General features: G+C 63.9%; 2 protein-coding genes across 6 annotated transcripts in view; one reads left to right on the top strand and one right to left on the bottom strand.

The window, feature by feature from the left end:
• Positions 1-9,160, top strand: part of CCM2 (CCM2 scaffold protein) — a 43,579-nt gene extending 34,419 nt beyond the window's left edge. For 4 of the 5 annotated variants that reach the window (XM_064505623.1, XM_026116009.2, XM_026116011.2 and 1 more), the window contains exons 6-10: positions 1,232-1,367; positions 2,089-2,146; positions 2,980-3,118; positions 3,778-3,916; positions 6,497-9,160. In XM_064505623.1, the coding sequence (XP_064361693.1) occupies positions 1,232-1,367; positions 2,089-2,146; positions 2,980-3,118; positions 3,778-3,916; positions 6,497-6,777 (753 nt within the window). In that variant the 3' untranslated portion in view covers positions 6,778-9,160. The remainder of the gene's footprint in view (positions 1-1,231; positions 1,368-2,088; positions 2,147-2,979; positions 3,119-3,777; positions 3,917-6,496) is intronic. The other variant, XR_010387510.1, reaches the window with a different exon arrangement.
• Positions 9,161-9,552: 392 nt separating this feature from the next.
• Positions 9,553-19,906, bottom strand: LOC112992770 (NAC-alpha domain-containing protein 1-like). The gene is made up of 9 exons (XM_064505624.1): positions 19,689-19,906; positions 11,845-17,517; positions 11,422-11,706; positions 11,234-11,322; positions 11,070-11,153; positions 10,318-10,464; positions 10,114-10,245; positions 9,883-10,005; positions 9,553-9,711 (listed from the first exon to the last, which is right to left on the bottom strand). The coding sequence occupies exons 2-9, from the start codon at positions 17,486-17,488 to the stop codon at positions 9,697-9,699; spliced, it is 6,519 nt and encodes a 2,172-aa protein (XP_064361694.1). The 5' UTR covers positions 17,489-17,517; positions 19,689-19,906; the 3' UTR covers positions 9,553-9,696.
• Positions 19,907-20,509: the final 603 nt, after the last annotated feature.

Below are 20,509 nucleotides of genomic sequence, written 5' to 3' on the forward strand. Positions count from 1 at the left end.
ATATGGGGCAGGAGGCAAGCCATGCTGCTAGGACAGCTCCTGTGGGCCCTGCCCTGGCCTCAGGGCCAGGAGGTAGGTCAGAGGTGGCCTTCAACCCATCACTTGGATGCCTGTGGTGGAAGTGTCCGTTGATGGCCCTTGGTTGGTGACACAAACCTGTGAGGGTGTCCCCGGCTTTAGAAGAACTGCCCCAGTTTGCATATGGCTAAGCTGAGGCCTGGTGCTGTCTGAACTGTGCACAGGCTGTTCCGTGGGTGTGGGCAGCCCCCGAGGTGGATGGGACCAGGGCCCTGGAAACGAGTTCTGCAGCCCCTTCTCCCTGCACCCGAAATCCCGAGTTTCGTGGGAGAAACTTCCCCTGCTGCCCGAAGCGTTCTCCCCCCACAGGGTGTGAGTCGGGGTCCACTGGCACACGAGGTGCTCCACGGAGGAGGAAACTTGGTCCCTGCCCCAGCCTCAGGGCCTAGTTTGGACATGAGACAATATCAGAGGACGGTTTTCCCTTGTTTGTGGTGCCAACTGTCCAGCTTCTTCTCGGGCAGTAGGCCGAGAGTCGGCTCTTCCACATAGGATTTGGAAAGCAGGGTCTTCCTCTGGTGCTGGTCTGGAAACTTGTTTTCTTCAGGATCTGGATCTGGTGATTTTAAACTTGTTTTCTTCAGGATCTGGATCCGGTGATTTTGGTCTCTGCCTGTGTGCTCCCATTTCTACAGCAGGAGCCCTTTTCCTTAAGGGTGGAGTTTTGCACTCGCCACTTTCCGTTTTATTATCTGTAGCACTCTCTGGGGTGACGGCAGCTATTTGGGATGTAGGTTATAGCAGAACAAATGTGGCAAAGTAGCTGCAGTCCCAGGGAACCGAACCAAGGAAGGAGAGTAGGACAGAGCATGGATGTGAAAGCTTGATATTATTTAATAGTTGCGAGTTGATTGCTCGGATGACGAAGCATGTTGCCTCAGACTGCTCGGTAAAAGAGAGCTGAGGTGTTTCTTGGCATTGTGAAAGGGTGATGAGGATGTTTTGCGAGTTCATCTTCTCTAGCACTGGGGAGAAGCACTTGGGGCAAAGGGGCCGAGTTAGCTAGCGAGGCTGCCGTGAAGTCGTGGCGAGGGGAAGCTGGCAGCAGGCACCGAGATCCCAGGCCTGTCGCCCCCAGACCTAGTCACGCTGCAGGTAGAGCAGCGTCCCAGCTCTTGGGCGAGTGGGTTCCCTTTCTCTGCTCCCTCCCCAGGTGACCGCAGAGGAGCTGTGCTCACTTCTCAGCCAAGTCTTCCAGATTGTTTACACTGAGTCCACCATAGACTTCTTAGATAGAGCAATATTTGATGGGGCATCCACGCCGACGCGGCACATGTCCTTACACAGCGGTGAGTCCATGCTCTTTCTGTTTGCCCGTTTCTTACCTGAGCCTCTCCTGCCTGGGAGTCTTTCCCACCTGCACCAATGCCTCCTGCCTCTCTTCCTACCACCCTCCAAAAGGAAATCCCGTTGGAATCAGCCCGGCCCAGCCTGCAGGCTCATCTCTGTATTGATTATCGGCTGTGATGCACCTCCAGTGGCATCGGCTCTGGCCCCACACAGGGCTTTCATTTCTAGTGAGTCCTGCTCTAGCGAAGGTTGGGAGAGGCCAAGACAGTGCAAGGCTTTAAGAAAAGTCCTCTCCTCTGCTTTAATTGCACGTGAGGTAGAAAGGTGCAAAGGATATCTCCTGCCTGGAGATGTTTCCTCAGCAGGGCTATGGGAAGCCTGAAGATGTTAGATTTGGTAGGTCTGTCCTTTTCCTCCATGCCCTTCGCCTTTCTCTATTCATACTGGATGGAAGCAGTTAATAAAATGGTGCTTTGTCCCTTTGCAGTTCTGCATCTCTGCTGAGTCTCTCTGTAACCAGCCCTGACACAGCGTTGTTCCCTCTTCCGGCACCATCTCAGCCCCAGTCCTGCAGTCTCTTTTTTGTTCCAGCTATGAATGCTGAGTCAGAAATCCGTGTGTGTGTGTGTGTGTGTGTGTGTGTGTGTGTAGGTCACAGGCTAGGAAAAGCGCTGCATTTCTGCTGCCTCAAACTTTATGTCTTGAATATCTTCCTTGCAGATGACTCTTCTACAAAAGTGGACGTTAAAGAACCTTACGAAACAGAAGAAAGCGGTTTGTAAGTTGAGAGCGAACACTATATAACGTGGTAGTTTGGCACTTCAGGGTCACACCTTATTCATACAGCCTCCCTGCCAGGTTTAAAGCAGGAACTGCTGCAGTCTGCACATTGAAAAGCTTCTGATCAGCTCGGCTGAAACATTTGACAGCATTATTTCTGTCTGCATACAGTACCATGGTCCCTGCTTCCTCAGCATCCTTTGCTGTATTGTTCTGTTACCACAGTTTTCCAGGGAAGCTCCTATATATATGATGTGTTCAGTCCCACGCATCATCAGGAGCGGGGCTGTGACTTTCACAAAACTGGTTTGCCTTGGTGGAATCTAATTAGATTTGGACAAATGTTTGAAGAAATGTTTTCACCATCTTTTCCAAAAACCCATTATTTTGGAAACATTTTCCCTCCTGAATCGGAGTGAATGCTGAAAATGTTGAGAGCATTTGTGGACTGAAAACCTGGCACACAAGCCAATTGTTTCCAGTTAATTGACCTTCTTTGAGAATTTCAAATTTAAAAGCATCGAAGTAAGGTATTTTGAGATTTTTTCCCCCCAAAATTTCTGTGGAAGCAATTGGAGGGAATCTTTTCCCGCATAGGGCTTCATTTTCAGTAAATCACAAAACTGATATGGTGAAACTCCCCTAGCTGTGTTTCAATCCTTCATACCCCCTCTGGAGTGGAAGGCTGCAGCGGAGGCAGCCTTTACCGCAGGGAGAGTGTGACCGCGCGCGACCGCTCTTCCAGGCTCTCCGGTGCCGTGATCAGCGGTGGCTGCGATGCAGGTGCTGCCCGAGGAGCTCTGCATGGCTCACAATCTGTTTACCTTTCAGTTCCTTTCCAGAAACCTTGGATGTAGGTGACAACTCCCCCTCTTCTTTCTCGACACAACAGTCTCCTCACATTAAAACAGTCAGTGAGAGTGAGCTCAGCACCACGGCGACAGAGCTGCTCCAGGACTACATGATGACGGTAGGGTGTCCTCAAGGCAGCGCCTGGTCACAGGAAAGGGTGGAGGGGTCGTCTTCTCTCTAGGATGTTCGGGAGGGAGCATGCTTGTGCCTTTGGCAGGGGCTGAGCTCCATGCTGGCTCCGACTGCTTCCAGTCGGCATTGTCTGGGCCCTGCAGGTGGTTTGGGTTTGTCGTCTCCTCTTGTATAACGTGTGTCCACGTTGGTGTAGGAACTGTAGCATCTCCTCCTCCTCCTTTATGGACAAATTCTGCTTGGAGCCCCCACGGGATCTGAACGCAGGCTGTCACTGTCCTCTTGCAGGACCACCCCCACCCCGTTATCCCCTCTCACTGTGCTAGGGCATGTCACACCGCACACAGTGCTCGAGGTCTGGCACTTCATGAGTTACAGGCTCTGCATGTACTCATCGCTTGTCCCAGTTTGAAAGCTGCCAGCCCAGTAGTGGGTTGCACCAGCCTGTCCTGCTTTCTGTTGGGGCGAGCTGGTTGATTACCGGAGCTTGCTGACCGTTGACTCTTGTCAAATAGCAATAAATCAATTTATTGCCATAAACCCAGTTCCCAGGCTTTCCGTGATCTCTTCCCCCTCCGTTTTCATCCAAGCTGAAAGAATGCTCCTAAAAATCAGTGATATTTGCAATGTTCTTCTCTTCCTCAGCTACGAACGAAACTCTCTTCCCAAGAGATCCAGCAGTTTGCAATGCTCCTGCATGAGTATCGCAATGGGGCTTCGATACATGAGTTCTGCATCAACTTGAAGCAGCTCTATGGGGACAGTAGGAAGTTCCTGCTCTTAGGTGAGTTTCATGGATTCGTCGTGGAAGAGAGCCGGCCTCAGTCTGCTCCCGACCGCTTGGCAGGGCGGGAAGTGTCTGGTACTGATCTCGCTAAGGCTTGGGCCTCTCGCGAGGGCAGTTTGAGCTGATGCAAAGTTGTGAAGACGGGGTGAAAGGTGCAAAGATTGCTCGGCCTCCTTTGCTTGAGGTGTAGCCAAGCAAGGAATAATACCTTGAGTCATCTCTCCTTGGAGACACCTGCTTCCTGAGGGCAGTTCGGTCCCTCTAGCTCAAGCCTCTGTCTCAGGGTGGCTCGAATCATCCCTTGAGATCCTGATCTCTCCCAACTGACTGCAGAGGGAGCCGAGACACACGGCTTTCATGTGGCTAAAGGTAATGAGATAGATTATCCTCTCTTTGCGTCTTGCTTTGCCTGCGTCCGCGTCTCTTCAGGGTTCAGGATGAGCTTCATGGCCCCTGAAACAGTCAGCAAGGTGTGATGTCCCCTGCTGCACTCGGTGGCCGTGTGGGACTGTGCACAACAGCAGGATTGAGAGGGTGTTTCTCCTGCCCTGCAGGTGCTGGTCCTTGACTGACCGTTGAGGTGAGGAGGCTGCCAGCCTCGGAGGCTCTTCAGGTCCCTCCTACCTCGAATTCCCTGTTTTGGTTTTGTCTTTAATAGCGAGGCCTGCCTCAACACAGCCCTGTTGTTTTGCACTCCCCTCCCCAGCCATCTGCCGCACTTGCTTGTTCATTAATGCCTTTGAGCCTCGCAGCATCTTGCAGCTCAGATGATGATGGTGCGACGGCATCGTGGCCTCAGCAGGCCTGTGTCATTCAGGAGCGGGATGCAAAGCAGCCTCTGCTCATGAAGAGCAAAGGAAGCGGAGGAATGGCCCCTTCTGCAGAGCTGGGTCCCGGGGTTGGGAGGCCTTCTCCTTCCCCACGTTTAGCTGGGGTGTCTGGCACCCGCAGCCGGACGGGAAGGCAGTCACCGCCGCTTAGGAAGTAGCAAGTTTTGGAGCGCACACGAGTTTCGTACCATCTTGCTGAGTGAGGATGGATGAGATTCTGATCTTCCAGAGCCTGGGACCTGCCTGTCTCTAGTTACATCTCTCCCCTCGCGATACTTTCTCAGTGGCAGGCGCCAAGGTGTTGGCATGCCCTCTGCCCCATGGTACACCGGCTGGGGACTGCCAGCAAGTCCCCCGGCGTCCTCAAGTCCTGGTTCCCTCCTGGCACACGACGAGCTGCTCGGCCTGAGCTCCGGAGCGCTCTGTGAGGGAGAGCCCAGGCGTTCCTGCACGTCAGAGCAGACCTCACGTCTCGCTGCAGCCCCCGAGCCTCCGCTGCGTGCCGAGCTTCCCTCGCGGGAAGAGGGAGCCAGGGACAGCTGTTCTTGAAGCCACCCTAACCCTAACCCTGCCTGTTCCCCTTTGGGTGCCTTAATCGCGTGCTGATGCTGTTACAGTAATAAGCTCAGCAAAGCCGGGCAATATGGTTCAGCGACGGAGCAGCAGACAATCCTTCTGAGCTCTGGAAATCCTCCTTTAGCTCCCTTCTGTCATGAAGCGTCTTCAGCCCGTAGGTGGGCAGCGTCTGCGTTTCTCGGGGGGGTTAAAGCGATGCGTGGCCATGAGATGGGAGTCCCCGGCGGCCCCGAAAGCGCTCCTGGTCTGCCCAGAGCGGCATGGAGCAGGCTGGGGCCCGGGGCAAGGTGCGCTGGGGGCCATGGGGCTGCCCGAAATGGGCTTCGCCGCCGAGCTCTGTGCTGTGCCAGGCAAGGAGGGGGGAGAGCAAGCGCTGCGGGCGGTTTCCTTGTGACCAGCTCTGCTGACGCAGGTATCCGTGAGTCAGTGATTCCTCACGGACGGCTGATTTAGTAGCTGGGAGCAGAGCAGGTGACAGCCGGAAGGAAGAGCCCGGTGCAAAGCGAGACAGTCACGCTGTGAAGTTCAGTTCGGACCCGACGGTTGTGCCCCGAAGTGTCCAGGTGTAGCAGGGGGTGCACGTGGAGCGCTGCACGGCAGAGCAGCGGGAGGGCAGCACGTTTCGGGGGTGCAGCAGCCGTGTTGCAGCCTGCCTCGCTGGCCGGGTGCTGCCGAGAGGAGCAGGGTGCGAGACCTGGAGCCATCACCTAAAACAGGACGTCTTCAGAAATGCACAAGGCATTGAGGCCGGAGGAGCGGAGATGCTCCTTAGGGTCCCAGCGAGCTCCGTGGCAGCTTGCTCCTTCGGGTGCTGGAGCAGGTGTAACGGGGAGCTTTGCTCCGGTGGAGGGTGCTTCAGACCAGCCTGGTACCGCTGGGGCAAGTCGCCCTCGGAGGGCCGGTTTCTTCTCTCCGGGCCGGGTAGGAGCCTGGAAAAACAAGCCTGACTCATAGGCTGTTGATGGACTCCCACTGAGATGAAATGGCTCTGCTTAGGTTCAGAAATGTCCCCCAGAATTTAATACAACTGAACAAATCCACTTTAAAATACGTTCTGGCTGACTTCCCTGAACGTCCCCCCGCAGAGGTGCCAGCGTCGAGCGCGCCGCTGCGTTGCCGTATCGAATGCAGAGGTGGCTAATGTTCTCCTTGTGTTTTCTTTCCTGGGAAGGCCTTAGACCGTTCATTCCCGAGAAGGACAGTCAACACTTCGAGAACTTCCTCGAAACCATCGGGGTGAAAGACGGCCGCGGCATCATCACAGACAGTTTTGGGAGGTACAGGCGGACTCTGAGCACAACCTCCAATTCCACGACCAACGGAAACGGTGCTGCCGGGAGCTCAGACGACCAGTCTGTGCCCTCCGAAGAAGACGAGTGGGACCGAATGATCTCTCACATCAGCAACGATATCGAAGCCCTCGGATGCAGCATGGACCGCGATTCCTCTTGAGAGCGAGCCGGGGGGGGAGGATGAGGCGGATCCCGCGATGGGGCTCAGTCCAGCTCCCTTCCACCCTCTCGGAAAGAGACCGCAGCAGCGTTTGCGCCAGTCTTCCTGACCTTCATTCTGGAAGAGGTTTCTCGGGATGGATCAGGATGCAATTACTCTCCCATCCTTCTCAATGGCTTCGCTGGCCCACCTGGCCGTTCACGGGCGGCCGGGGCCCTCTTACTGTGAAGGTGTGTCCGTGTGGGAGCGAGCACGCCGCGGGAGAGGTGCCGGGGCCGGGCGAGGGAGCCCAGGGCCTCCCCTCAGCCTTCCTTGGTTTGGTTTCGTCGCTGCCGGGGGCCGGCGCATGGGGGGGGAGCGAGGCTGGCGAGAGCCTCGCGTGGAGACCTGACAGTTCGCTACGACCTGGTTTACAGTTTTGCACATGACGTTCCTGTTGTAACTGCTCTCTTTCTCCTCCCTGCCCCGTTTTTGAATGAAGTTTACCACAATGTGAATTTATTTAAACCTATTGTCCATGTCGTCGAAACATTTGGGATCCAAACCTGAAGGTTGGCTGGTGAGAGGCGCCCGCGACGGTGGCGGATGCTGGCGTGGGCTCGCCGCACGGGGCCGAGAGGGGCTCTCCGGTGCCCGGGGACGCGGTCGGTGCTCCTGCCGCGCTCGTTCGCCGCCCGCATGGTGAGTCTTGCGCTTTTGGGTCCGTCCTGCTGGCACTTCGCCGTGGCCTTTGCTCAGGAACAGCAGCGGGGCCGAGGGAGACAACAGGCCACACGGCCGCGATTTACCTCCAGCGAAGCCACCGGCCGGTGGAGACTCTCTGGGAGGGGAACCAGGTCCTTTCCGCCACCCCCGTCCCCAATCCCCAATCCCCTCGGCAGCCTCCAGCGCTGCCGAGCGCCCCAAAACCGACGCTAGCACCTCCGCTTCCCGAGGAGCAGAGCTCGGCTGCGCGCAGCCGCCGGGACCCCCCCCCACGTCCGGGCCCCGCTCCGGGAAGGTAGCGGCGGGGGCTATAGAGAAGCCTGTACATGTTGTATATATTTTACATGCAGTTATAAATACACACTTATTTTTTTATCCGTATTCCTCGCCGTAGTAGCGCTGCTGCTCAAAGGGACGCGCCGGCCGGGACCTGCCGGAGAGCAGCCCTGCTGCCGGGGCAGCGCCCCTGCTCCTGGAGCCGGGGAGAAGCGGCATCGCCGGCTGCAGTGGGCCATACTGGTTTGGCTGGATACGACCACTCACCACTGGGAAACTGCCAGCTCGGCCGCCGCTGCAGCCCCGGGCTCTTGCGGCACGGGGCCGTCGCGCAGGGAGCTGCTCCGGGTGGATCGCGCAGGATCTGCCGGCATCCTCTGCGCCTTGCCGGTGCCCGCAGGAGCATCCCGCTCGCGACGGGGCCGGGGGTTATCGGATGCGGGATGCGTGCGGCAGTGGGTTGCACCCAGACACTGGCTCAGCAGTTTGGGCCGGGTGGGGGGAAATCCGGCCGCCCCGTGCACATTCCTCTGCGCTTTGTCCTGCTCCGGGGCCGTCTGCCTCCCGCGCCGCCGTCAGCAGCCTGCCCTAAGCCGCCCGCGTGCCTTTAACCGTTGCTCTTCCTCGCTGCTGCCGCCCTCGACGAGCTTCTCCGGCCTCTTTCCTCCTCGACCGGCCCGTCCGTGAGCCGGCTGCAGCATTCCCACTCGCCCCTCGCCTCGGCTACGGCCCCGGGGGGGCTTCGCCTGCCAGACCCTTTCCTGCCGTCTGCGCCGAACCAGAGCCGAGGCCCCAGCTCTGTGCTCAGTACTATTATTAGGTTTTTTTTTTTCCTCCTCCTTTTTTAAAAGCAGCTCACAACCTCGCGGTACAACACTGACTCGAGCTGCCCCCGTGCTCCAGCCCGGAGCTGTTATCCAGAACTGGTGTTCGCTTGAGTTCTTGGTGCCTTTTTATACATTTGCAGATCAACAACAAAACGTGTATATACAAGTATATATATACACACACACTGAAGTTTAAGTCATTGGAGATTTATGAAAATTTGGAGAAAAACCCTATTTTTGGAACGATTGTATAATGAGATCTCTAAGCCGGATGCCCTAACCGCTTGCAGTATTTTTTTATACTCTGTTCACGGGGAAACATGACTCTACTCTGGAAATCGCTGTTCATTGTAGCTTTCTAGGGAGCAGGCGACCAAGCAGAGAGGGCCAAGCGCTGCCTCCCGCCCTGGTGCTGCTGTCCCCAGGTGGGGACAGCGCGGGGCTGACCTGCTTTCCAAACCGTGACCTTCTCCGCCGCGGTGCCAGCCGCCCTCGGGTGCTCCCGGTCGGGGCGTTTTGTATGTATGCTTTCTGTACGGAGTATTTGTTACAGGTAAATATAACTCTGCACCCGACGGTGGTCTGTCTCGTTCGTGAAGCCGCCCCCTCCCTCCACCTCGTGTCCCCGCAGCAGGTGGGAGGCCACCAAGGCTGCTCCATGGGCACCTCCACATCCGTAACAGCCCAAGAGCCTGCTGCATCCCGCCACCGCTGCCGGGCAGGGCTGGCACCAGCCCCAGGGATGGGGTGACGCTGGGGGCTTCTTCCCCAAGGGCCCCCGCCCCGTCACCCCCCAAACAAAGCTCTGTACCTCACCCCGGCCTGATCCTGCTGCCTCTGCAACCCCTCCGGCTCCCGGAATGGGGATGCCACAAGCCAGCCCCCATCCCACGCTCAGCACCACCAGCCCGGCCCTTTTGGGACCCCCCACCCGTCACCCCGGCCCCGAGCAGAGGCGGAGGCGGTGTGCGATCCAAGTGATACATGAGGCCGTTTATTGAGCGTTACAGACGCGGACTAGGAGTATTTGCGGGTCTAGAGTACGGATACCGGCTGCCGAGGAGTAACTGTGCATCTATACAAGGGGGGAGCGGAGCCGCCGCGCCGGCCGCTACATGGTCAGCTCCTGCGGGAGAGAGCACGGCGTTAGGGCTCGGCCCCCCACCACCCGGCCTGGGGGGAGACCCCGTCCCAGCGCCCTTCGAGCCGCAGCCTCCTCTGCCTCGGTTTCCCCTGGGTGGGGGGCACCCAGCCCAGCTCGCCTCCCCCCCCCCCCCCCCCGAGCCCGGGCACTCACCATGATGGCGTTGACGATGTCGTTGTTGTTGTGCCTGAGCGCCCGCACGGCTTTGGGGCGCGAGACGTTGGCCTGAGCCATGACCAGCTCGATGTCCCTCACCTCCAGCCCTGTCTCATCCACCTGCAGGAAGGTGGAACAAGGAGCCATCACCATCAGCCCTTGCGTCCCCCCCCCCCGCCCCCAAATCAGGCCCCGCATCCCACCCTGCTCCCGGGTGCCGGGACCCACCTCTTCCTCCTCCTCACTCTCCTCCTTGATGGTGAGGGTGGGGGCCGTCTCCGTGATCAGAGGCGAGTGCTCCATGGGCACCTTGAACTTCTCTGCCGCAGCCTTGTGCACTTGCTGCGACAGGTCCTCGATCTGCGGGGACGGGAGGGTCACGTGCTGGTCCCCATGGGCCACCCCCCGCCCAAGACCACGTCCCTGCCTCACCTTGGCTTCCCCGAAGACGATGTAGATGTCGGACGCAGGGCTCTTGAAGACGTCGGGCTTGGTGATGACGAAGAGGATGTTCTTGGACTTGCGGATGGTGATGCGGGTGACGCCGTGGATCTGCCTCAGCCCCAGCTTGGACATGGCCTGGGAGGACACACGGCTGGGTGAGCACAGCCCTGAGCAGCACCATCCCCCAGCCCTGCTGGCGTCCCCAAGCTTGCTGGCTTGGTCATTGGATGGCCGTAGCTGGCCAAGGAGGTTCTCCAGCCCCCAGCAATACCCCAACCCCAGCACAACATAGGGACCAGCTCCCAGAGACATGGGGCAAGGCTGGTCCCTGGGGGACCAGCTGGTCCCCAAGGAGGACCTTGTCCTCCACCTTGATACAGCATTGCTCCCGGGGTCATCATCCAGCAGGGATGCCGGAGCAGGACGTCAGCCCTTGGTCTCCCCACGGCCAGGCCACCATCCCCAGGAACCCATCCAAGCTGTGATCCCGGAGCAGGGACCTGCCACCTCCCCCCAGGAGCCCTTCAAACCACCCCGGGGGCTGCCCCGTGCCAGAGGGCTTTAAGCAGGGCTAATCCCCGCAGCCAGCAACAAATACAGCCCGGCTTAGCACCCCTAATCCTCCCAGCCGCTCCGGGGCCAGGCAGGGCTCGTGTCCCCTCCATGCCCCCAGGAATGCCACCCCACACGCCCATCCCGGGGAGGACACGGGGACGCCCAGCACCTCCTCTCCCACCCACCTTCCTGGCCTTCTTCTCGCTCCGGCTCTGCTTCGCTTTGCTTATGCTCTCCTCCCCGGCGCCCATCGAGTGGGTGAGCTGGGCCTGCGGGACACCGAGCGGGTGAGCGGGGCCGTGACGCCCACCGGGGCCACCGGCTCGTCTCGCCCCTCTGCGGGTCTCACCTGGCTCTGGGCCGGCCGCGGCTCCGAGATGTCCGGCTCCTCCAGCTCCGGGATGGACTCGTCGTTGCTTTCCGAGTCGTTGCAAGAGCCTGGAAGAGGACGGGAGCCATCACCCGTTGCACATTGGCCGGACCCCCCCAAAAAAAAAAAAAAAAGCCACCCGGGACCCCCCCCCCCAGCCCAGTCACCTTTATGGTTGGCCTCGCACCGCCTCTGCGCCAGGGGCTTCTTGTCCTCGAGCAGGGCGATGCCGGCGGCTTGCCGCAGGTGCTCCATCTCGGGGCAGCGGTAGGGCAGCTCCGCCTCGCTGGAGGAGCTCGACTCGGACTGCACGGAGCCGCGGGCCGCCCGGCGCCCCTCGGCCGACGCCGCCTCCTTGGCCCGCGGCCCTTTGCCCCCGGGCTGCTGCTTCCGTCCCCGGGCGTCCCGGCCGCCGGGCGACTTGTCCTTGCGCGGGGCCGGCGGCTCGGGGGCTGCGGGGCCGAGGGAGGCCGTGGGGCCGAGGGAGGCCGTGAGGCCGCGGCGGTGCCCCCCTGCCCCGGAGCCCCGCTCCCCCCCGGGGGCTGGTCCCAAAACCGCCCGCCCCGTCCCACCTCCGCCCGGGCCGTTACCGTCGAGGCGCTTGCGGGAGCCCGGCGGCACGGACGGCGGCGACGGTGACGGCGACGGCTCCTCCGGCCGCGGTCCCGCGCGGGGAGGCGCCGAGGACAGCGCAGGCACTTGGATGAGGTCGGAGAGCGGAGGCCGGGGGGCTGCCGAGGCGGCCGGCGGCTCCTCCGCGGCGGAGGGGGTGGCGGGGCTGGGGGCCGCATCCGGGGGCCCCACGGAGGCTGCCGGCGGGACGTCCACCTCCGCGGGGCTCGGAGGAGCCTCTCCGCCTTCGGTGGCATCCAGCAGCCCTGCCGTGCCCTCCTCTTCCTCGCCGTCCTCCTGCACGGAGGCCGCAGGCTCGACGCCAGGGCTCGAGGGTGGCGTGGGGCTGCTCTCCACCGGGAGACCCCCAACGAGGGTCTCCTCCTCCAGCACCATGGGGCCAGGAGATGCCTCCACGCATGGAGGAGCGGGGCAGGCGCTCCCCACATCGGGATGCTCCGGGGACGGCGGGACGTCCAGGCGCTCCGGGGACAGCGGGACATCCAGGCGCTCCGGGGACAGCGGGACATCCAGATCTTTGGGTTGAGGAGCACCAGGCTGGGGGACGCGGACGTGGCTCTCCGGCGAGACGGCCCTGCCCCGGAGCCGCCCGGCCACCGCCAGCTCCCCGAAGGAGCCCTGCAGCATGGTGGCGACCTGCTGCCGATCCCGGAGCCGCCGCGAGGCCGAAGGCGGCTGGGGGCTCTCCAAAAAGGCACCGGGTGGTTGGAGCAGTTCGAGAGGGGCCGGCGGGGCGGCGGGCGCTCCCACGTAGACCTCCCGCTCGGAGGCGGTGAAACGCGGCCGCTCGGGCGCCGGGCAGAGCCGGGCGGCACCGGCCTCCTCTTCATCGCCGGAGGAGGATGAGGAGGAGCGGGGCCGGGGGGCCAGCGGCTCGCTGGCGTTGTCCTCGGGGGCGAGGAAGAAGCTGGAGTCGGTGCGGAGGCAGGACCGCGAGGTGTCCAGCTGCTCCGGCGACGACTCCTCGGACGAGGCGGTTGCATCCCGGGCGCCGTCGGCATCTGCCGTCCGCCCGCCCTCCGGCTCCTCCCCGGCCTCCCCCGGCCGCGAGCCCTCCGGCCACCCCGCCGCCCCGCTGTCCGAGGCCGCCCCGTCCGAGAGGCCGTCGGCGCCGAGCTCCGGCAGCTTCCCGGGCTCCTCCGCGGGGCTGCGGGTGCCGGCGGCTCGCTCCGGCTCGGCCGCGGCGTTGTCCTCCGGGCCGGGCTCTTCGGCCTCTCCCGGGCACGGGGGCTCCGGGGGGCTGTCGCCGGGCGCCGTGCAGAGCCCCGGCACATTCGTCACATCGGCCTCGGTCCCCTCCGCTTCCCGCGGTGGCTCGGTGGGGACAGAGGGCTCCGGCGGGTGATGCAGGTCCAGCTCCGCCGCGGTGGCCTCCGGCATCCCCAGGGCCTCCGGCTCCTCTTCCTCAGCAGGGCAGGGGAGGAAGCACTCAGTGTCCAGGTCACTCGGTGGCTCCGCGGCGGCTTCTTCAGAGGGGACCTGGATGTGGCCGTCCTGGGCCAGGCCGGCATCGCCCGGCGCCGGCGGGTGCAGCTCCGCTTCCCTCGGCGAGGTGCCGACGGCAGCAGCTTCCTCCGGGCACTCGTCCTCCTCCGGCGCCGCCGGCAGCGATGCCGATGCCGAGTCTCGCTCAGAGGAGGAGACGCTGCTGCTCTCCTCGGAGAGATCTTCCTCGCCCAGGTCTTCCTCACCTGGTGCCACTGATGCCGGCAGCAATGCCGATGCCAGGTCTGGCTCAGTGTGGGAGATGCTGCTGCTCTCCTCAGAGGGCTCTTCCTCACCCAGGTCTTCCTCAGCTGGTGCTGCCGATGCCAGCGGGGATGCTGATGCCAGGTCTGGCAGCGTCTCTGCTGCTGAGCAGCTCTCCTTGGAGAGCTCTTCCTCACCCAAGTCTTCCTCGCCTGGCGCTGCCGATGCCGGCAGGGACGCCGAGGCCAGGTCCTGCTCGGTGTGGGAGATGCTGCTGCTCTCCTCAGAGAGCTCTTCCTCACCCAGGTCTTCCTCGCCCAGCGACGCTGATGCCGGTGGGGCTGCCAATGCCAGATCCTGCTCCGTGTGGGAGATGCTGCTGCTCTCCTCAGAAGCCTCTTCCTCGCCCAGGTCTTCCTCGCCCAGCGATGCTTTTGCCGGTGGGGCTGCCAATGCCAGGTCCTGCTCGGTGTGGGAGATGCTGCTGCTCTCCTCAGAGAGCTCTTCCTCGCCCAGGTCTTCCTCGCCCAGCGTCGCTGATGCCAGGTCTTGCTCAGCAGGGGAAACGCTGCTGCTCTCAGAGGAGAGCTCTTCCTCGCCCAGGTCTTCCTCACCTGGTGCCACCGATGCCGGCGGGGATGCTGATGCCGATGCCAGGTCTCGCTCACAGGGGGAGACACTGCCACTCTCCTCGGAGAGATCTTCCTCACCCAGGTCTTCCTCACCCAGCACCACCGATGCCAGTGGGGATGCAGATGCCGGCAGGGACGCCAACGGCAGGTCTTGCTCAGTGTGGGAGATGCTGCTGCTCTCCTCAGAGAGCTCTTCCTCACCCAGGTCTTCCTCACCCAGGGTCACCGATGCTGGCAGGGACACCAACGCCAGGTCTTGCTCAGCGTAGGAGATGCTGCTGCTCTCCTTGGAGAGCTCTTCCTTGCCCAGGTCTTCCTCACCCGGTGCCGCCGATGCTGGTGGGGATGCTGACGCCAGCAGGGCTGCCAATGCCGGGCCTTGCTCGGTGGGGGAGATGCTGCCACTCTCCTCAGAGAGCTCTTCCTCACCATGGTCCTCCTCACCCGGTGCTGAGGATGCCAGGTCTTGCTCAGCAGGGGAGACGCTGTCACTCTCCTTGGGGAGCTCTTCCTCACCCAGGTCTTCATCTGGTGCCACCACTGATGCCAGTGGGGATGCTGAGGCCAGGTCTTGCTTGGCAGGGGAGATGCTGCCACTCTCCTTGGGGAGCTCTTCCTCGCCCAGGTCTTCCTCACTCGGTGCCTCTACTGATGCTGATGCCAGGTCTTGCTCAGTGGGGGAGACACTGCTGCTCTCCTCAGAGAGCTCTTCCTCACCCAGGTCTTCCTCATCCAGTGCCACCACTGATGCCAGTGGGGATGCCAATGCCATGTCTTGCTTGGCAGGGGAAACACTGCTGCTCTCCTTGGAGAGCTCTTCCTCACCCAGGTCTTCCTCATCCAGTGCCACCACTGATGCCAGCGGGGATGCCAATGCCATGTCTTGCTTGGCAGGGGAAACACTGCTGCTCTCCTTGGAGAGCTCTTCCTCACCCAGGTCTTCCTCGCCCAGCACTGCTGATGCCAGGTCTTGCTCAGCAGGGGAGACACTGCCACTGTCCTTGGAGAGCTCTTCCTTGCCCTGGTCTTCCTCGCCTGGCGTCACCACCGATGCCAGGTCTTGCTTGGCAGGGGAGATGCTGCCACTGTCCTTGGAGAGCTCTTCCTCACCCAGGTCTTCCTCACCTGGTGCTGATGAGGATGCCAGGTCTCGCTTGGCAGAGGAGATGCTGCTGCCCTCCTCAGAGAGCTCTTCCTCACCCAGGTCTTCCTCACCTGGTGCCACTGCTGATGCTGGTGGAGATGCTGATGCCAGGTCTTGCTCAGCAGGGGAGACACTGCTGCTCTCCTTGGGGAGCTCTTCCTCGCCCAGGTCTTCCTCACCCAGCACTGCTGATGGCAGGTCTTGCTCGGCAGGGGAGACACTGCTGCTCTCCTTGGGGAGCTCTTCCTCACCCAGGTCTTCCTCACCCAGCACTGCTGATGGCAGGTCTTGCTCAGCAGGGGAGACACTGCCGCTGTCCTTGGGGAGCTCTTCCTTGCCCAGGTCTTCCTCACCTGGCACCACCACCAATGCCAGGTCTTGCTCAGCAGGGGAGATGCTGCTGCCCTCCTCAGAGAGCTCTTCCTCACCCAGGTCTTCCTCACGTGGTACTGCTGCTGATGCTAGTAGGGATGCTGATGGCAGGTCTTGCTCAGCAGGGGAGACACTGCCACTGTCCTTGGGGAGCTCTTCCTCACCCAGGTCTTCCTCGCCCAGCACCACTGATGCCAGGTCTTGCTCAGCAGGGGAGACACTGCTGCTCTCCTCAGAGAGCTCTTCCTCGCTCAAGTCTTCCTCACCTGGTGCCACCAGCGATGCCAGTGGGGATGCCAACGCTGGCTCTCGCTTGGCAGGGGAGATGCTGCTGCTCTCCTTGGGGAGCTCTTCCTCGCCCAGGTCTTCCTCACTCGGTGCCGCCACTGATGCTGATGCCAGGTCTTGCTCGGTGGGGGAGACACTGCTGCTCTCCTCAGAGAGCTCTTCCTCACCCAGGTCTTCCTCACCCGGTGCTGCCACTGATGCCAGGTCCTGCTTGGCAGGGGAGATGCTGCCGCTCTCCTTGGAGAGCTCTTCCTCACCCAGGTCTTCCTCACCCGGTGCCGCCACTGATGCTGATGCCAGGTCCTGCTTGGCAGGGGAGATGTTGAAGCTCTCCTTGGAGAGCTCTTCCTCGCCCAGGTCTTCCTCACCCAGCACTGCGGGCATCCTGGGGCTGCAAGGCAACGGAGGTGCCGCCACCTCCTCTTCTTCCTCCTCCTCTTCCTCCTCCTCCAGGGCTGCAGTGCCGTCCAGGTGGAGCTCGATGCCGCCGGCGGGGCGGCGCAGGGGCAGCGCCGGGCGCGGGGTCCCGTCGGGGCGGCCGCCCTCGTCGCCGCAGGAGGCCGAGTCGGAGGAGGCCGAGGTGTCGTCGCGGTAGGCGAAGGCCTCGTCCGGCCCCTCGGCCACGGAGCTCTCCGAGGGGGAGCGCGGGAAGGAGGCCGAGGCGCTCTCCTCCTCCTCCTCCTCTTCCTCTTCCTCCTCCTCGGCGGCGCAGGGGGGGCCGAGGGCGATCTCCACGGCCTCGGCCTCGAAGAGCAGGCTGCCGCGGAAGGGCAGCAGGGCCGCCGGCACCAGGCCGGCCTCGGCGGCACCCAGCAGCCGGGCCAGCAGCGGGGCCCCCGCCAGCGCCGCGCCGCCCGCCGCCGCCCCCCACTCTTCCTCCTCCTCCTCCTCCTCCTCCTCCGGCGTCGCCTGCCCCTCGCCGTCCTCCGGCAGGGCGAAGGGGGCCACGTCGTCGTCGTCATCGTCGTCGCCGTCCTCCTCCTCGGGGGAGCGGGCGAAGGGCTCGCCGGGCGCCGCCTCGCCGTCGGCCCCCAGGTTGGGCGAGCAGGAGGGCGAGGTGCTGGCGGTGCCCGAGGAGGCCCAGCTGCCGCCCTCCGCCGTCATGTAGGAGCCCGAGGGCGAGGTGGGCGGCGAGCCGGGGCCTTCGCTGCCTTCCTCCTCTTCTTCCTCTTCCTCCTCCTCGCGGGCGGCCGCCGTGAGCCGGGCGAAGGCCGCCTTGACGGGCGTCGAGGGCGCCGTGAAGAAGAGGTCGGGCTCCAGGGCGGTGGCGGCGGGGGGAGGCCGCCGGGTCTCCTCGCCCATGACGATGCGGGTGTCCAGCGGGTCGGCGGCCGGCGGCGCCCGGCGGCCTTTGCTAGGGGACGGCGGCAGCGCAGGGCCGCGTTCGGCCAGGGCTGGGGGGGCCCCGGTGCCCCCGCCGGCCGCGTCGCTGCTGGCGCCCTCGGGCTGCGGCCGGTCCTCCTTCTCGGCCGGCATGGCTGCCGGCGGCACCGCCCGCGGGGTGTCTGCGGGGGGGGGGGGAGAGCTGCCGTCATGCCGGCCCCATCGGTGCGCCGAGCGGGGCGGTCTCAGCCCCATTGCTGCCCAGCCTCCATCAGTGCACTGAGCGGGGCGGTCTCAGCCCCATCGCTGCCCAGCCCCCCCCCAATGCACCCAGTGCACATCAATGCACCGAGCTGGGCGTTCTCAGCCCCCCCCAACTCCCAGGACCCAGCAGGCAGCAGCATCATGCTCCCATCAGTGCACTGAGCTGGGTGTTCTCAGCCCCCCCCCCCAACCCCCAGGACCCAGCAGGCAGCAGCATCATGCTCCCATCAGTGCACTGAGCTGGGTGTTCTCAGCCCCACCACTGCCCAGCACCCCTCACCCAGTCCTGGGGACCCAGTGCACATCAGTGCACTGAGCTGGGTGTTCTCAGCCCCCCCCCCAACCCCCAGGACCCAGCAGCATCCTGCTCTCATCAGTGCACTGAGCTGGGTGTTCTCAGCCCCACCACTGCCCAGCACTGCCCCCACCAATGACCCAGCAGGCAGGAGCTCCTTGTGCTCATCAGTGTGCTGAGCTGGGCATTCTCAGCCCCCCCTCAACCCAGCACTAAGGACCTGGCAGGCAGCAGCACCTTGTGCTCATCAGTGCACTGAGCTGGGTGTTCTCAGCCCCCCCCCCCAACCCCCAGGACCCAGCAGGCAGCAGCATCCTGCTCCCATCAGTGCACTGAGCTGGGTGTTCTCAGCCCCACCACTGCCCAGCACCGCCCCCACCAATGACCCAGCAGGCAGCAGCACCTTGTGCTCATCAGTGCACTGAGCTGGGCGTTCTCAGCCCCACCACTGCCCAGACCCCCCCCCCCCAACCTGGCCCCAGGGGCACCTAGCACACATCAGTGCACCGAGCTGGGCATCCTCAGCCCCACCGCTGCCCAGCCCCCACCCAGCACCAGCAGCACCCTGCGGTCATCTATGTGCTGAGCTAAGCACCCTCAGCCCCACCTCTGCCCAGCCTCCCCCCACCCCACCCCCAGACTCAGCAGCCCCCTGCGCTCATCACTGCACCGAGCTGGGCGTTCTCAGCCCCCCCCAGCCCCATTACCTGGGGGTGGCAGCAGGTCCATGGGGGCCGCTCTGCCACCGGGACCCAGCTCCACCACGAAGCCCAGCACAGGCCCCCCATGCCGCCCCACGGGGCTTTATATAGGGGCGAGGGGGCGGGGCCGAGCTGCAAAGGCTTCTGGGAGGGGGCGGGGCCCGGGGCAGAGATTTAAGGGGCAGCTGTGTCCCCCCTGCCCCCCCCCCCAAAGTGGAAGGGGAAAAGGGTGGGAATTGCCCCAAAATGCAGCACCTGGGGGTCCCTCCTGCGCTGGCTTTTGGGGTGCTTCCCTGTCCCCCCCCCCGGTGCCCCCGTGGGTCCCACGCCGGGGGGGCTGATGTGCAGCACGGCCGGGGCTTGTGCGGTGCCATGGGGGGGTTAAACCCCCCCCCTTCCCCGGGCACCGTTTTGGGGAGCATCCCAGGCCGGGGGGGGGGGGGGAGTAGCGGCTTTCGGGGCCTGGCGGTGCCGGCGTCACCTTAACTCTGCCCCCGGGTGCCAGCGGCATCCCCTGCCCCCCCCCCGGCGGCCACACGCCTCCCCCCGTTCCCCTTAACCCCTCGCTGCTCGGGGGGGTCCCGGAGCCTCCCGTCCCCCCACCAGCCTGACCCGGGCCGTGACCCCCTTTTCGGCGGAGGCCACAGCACCGGCTCCGGGGGAAACCGAGGCAGGAGGGTCGGGGGGGGGGGGTGGCATCGCCCTGGGGCAGCCCCACACGTTGGGGGGCAGCCGGGCCCGGACAGACCCCGGCAGTGGGGACAGCGGGGCCTGGCAGCAGCAGCCCCCCCCCCCCCGGGTGGGGTGACCTTGGGTTTCCCCAGCCCGGACGCGGGGTGAGGGGCGGGATGGGGGGTGCGGGGGGGGCCGCAGCGCTGAGTCAGCCCGCGGGGGCCTGGAGCCGGGGGGGTCTCTGCCTGGCGGGGGGCTGCAGGGGGGGTCCCCAAAGTCAGCTCGCGGCAGGGTGGAGGCGCGGGGAGCCTTCGGCCTCCTGCAGCATCCCGCATCCCTGCATCCTCCATCCTGTATCCCACCATCCTGCATCCCTCCATCCCGCATCCCTCCATCCCTCCATCCCGCATCGCGGCCTCACCTGCGGCGGAGCGCGGCGGCCGGGCCGGGCCGGGCCTGGGGGCGCGGGGGGGGCCCGGGGGGGCCCCGGCGGCGGCGGCGGCGGCGCTGGCGGCTGCGCCGGGCGAGGCAGAGCATTAGCGCGGCTGCGGCGGGGGGGCCCGGCGCGGCCGCTCCGGCCCCGTCATCCTCGATGATGTCAGCAGGGCGGTTTTTTTTCTCTCTCTCCCTCTCCTTTCTTTTTTTTTCCTGCCCCCCCCGCCCCCCCCGCGGCCGGCAGAAAGCAGGGTGTGTGCCAGGCACTGCGGCGCTGCCGGCGAGGGCCCGCCCCGGGGCAGCCGCAGCGGGCGGGGGGGGGGGGGGGCCGCGCTGCCTCAGTTTCCCCATCCCGGGGGGGCCCCGCTGCTGGCAGCGCCCCGGCACGGGGAGGGGGGGGGCCCGCTGCCCCCCCCCCCGCCGGGTCCCCTGGACTCGCCCCCCCCCCCTCTCCCCGGTGCCGCTCGGTTGGGGGGTGAGGGGGGACCGGGGGGGGAGGTCGGTCCCCACCGGTGTCGCCATGGGAACGGCCCTTCTCCTCCTCTCGTCTCCATGGCGACGGCGAGGAGGATGGGGCCGGTTCCCCGGCAACCCGGGGCGGGGGGGGGGGGCGATGGGGCTGGTACCCCCCCCCCCCGCTGGGCCGGAGAAAGGGGGACGGGTCCCCCCACGGGCGGGTGGACGGACAGACATATGGATGGACGGACAGATGGAAGGAAGGGTGGATGGGCAGATAGAGGGACAGACGGATATACGGATGGATGGATGGACACATGGATGGACGGGCAGATGCATGGAAGGACAGAT

The sequence above is a fragment of the Dromaius novaehollandiae genome, chromosome 2 (assembly GCF_036370855.1).
Source record: "Dromaius novaehollandiae isolate bDroNov1 chromosome 2, bDroNov1.hap1, whole genome shotgun sequence".
NCBI classification, from domain to species: domain Eukaryota; kingdom Metazoa; phylum Chordata; class Aves; order Casuariiformes; family Dromaiidae; genus Dromaius; species Dromaius novaehollandiae.

Bases quoted from the DNA above. Each gene is read 5' to 3' on its own strand.
- LOC112992770 (XM_064505624.1), bottom strand. From the start codon at position 17,488: ATGCCGGCCGAGAAGGAGGACCGGCCGCAGCCCGAGGGCGCCAGCAGC. The intron at 11,323-11,421 runs GTGACTGGGCTG...GTCCTCTTCCAG, and splicing joins GTGCGAGGCCAACCATAAAG to GCTCTTGCAACGACTCGGAA. The intron at 11,154-11,233 runs GTGAGACCCGCA...GGTGTCCCGCAG, and splicing joins CGCGGCCGGCCCAGAGCCAG to GCCCAGCTCACCCACTCGAT.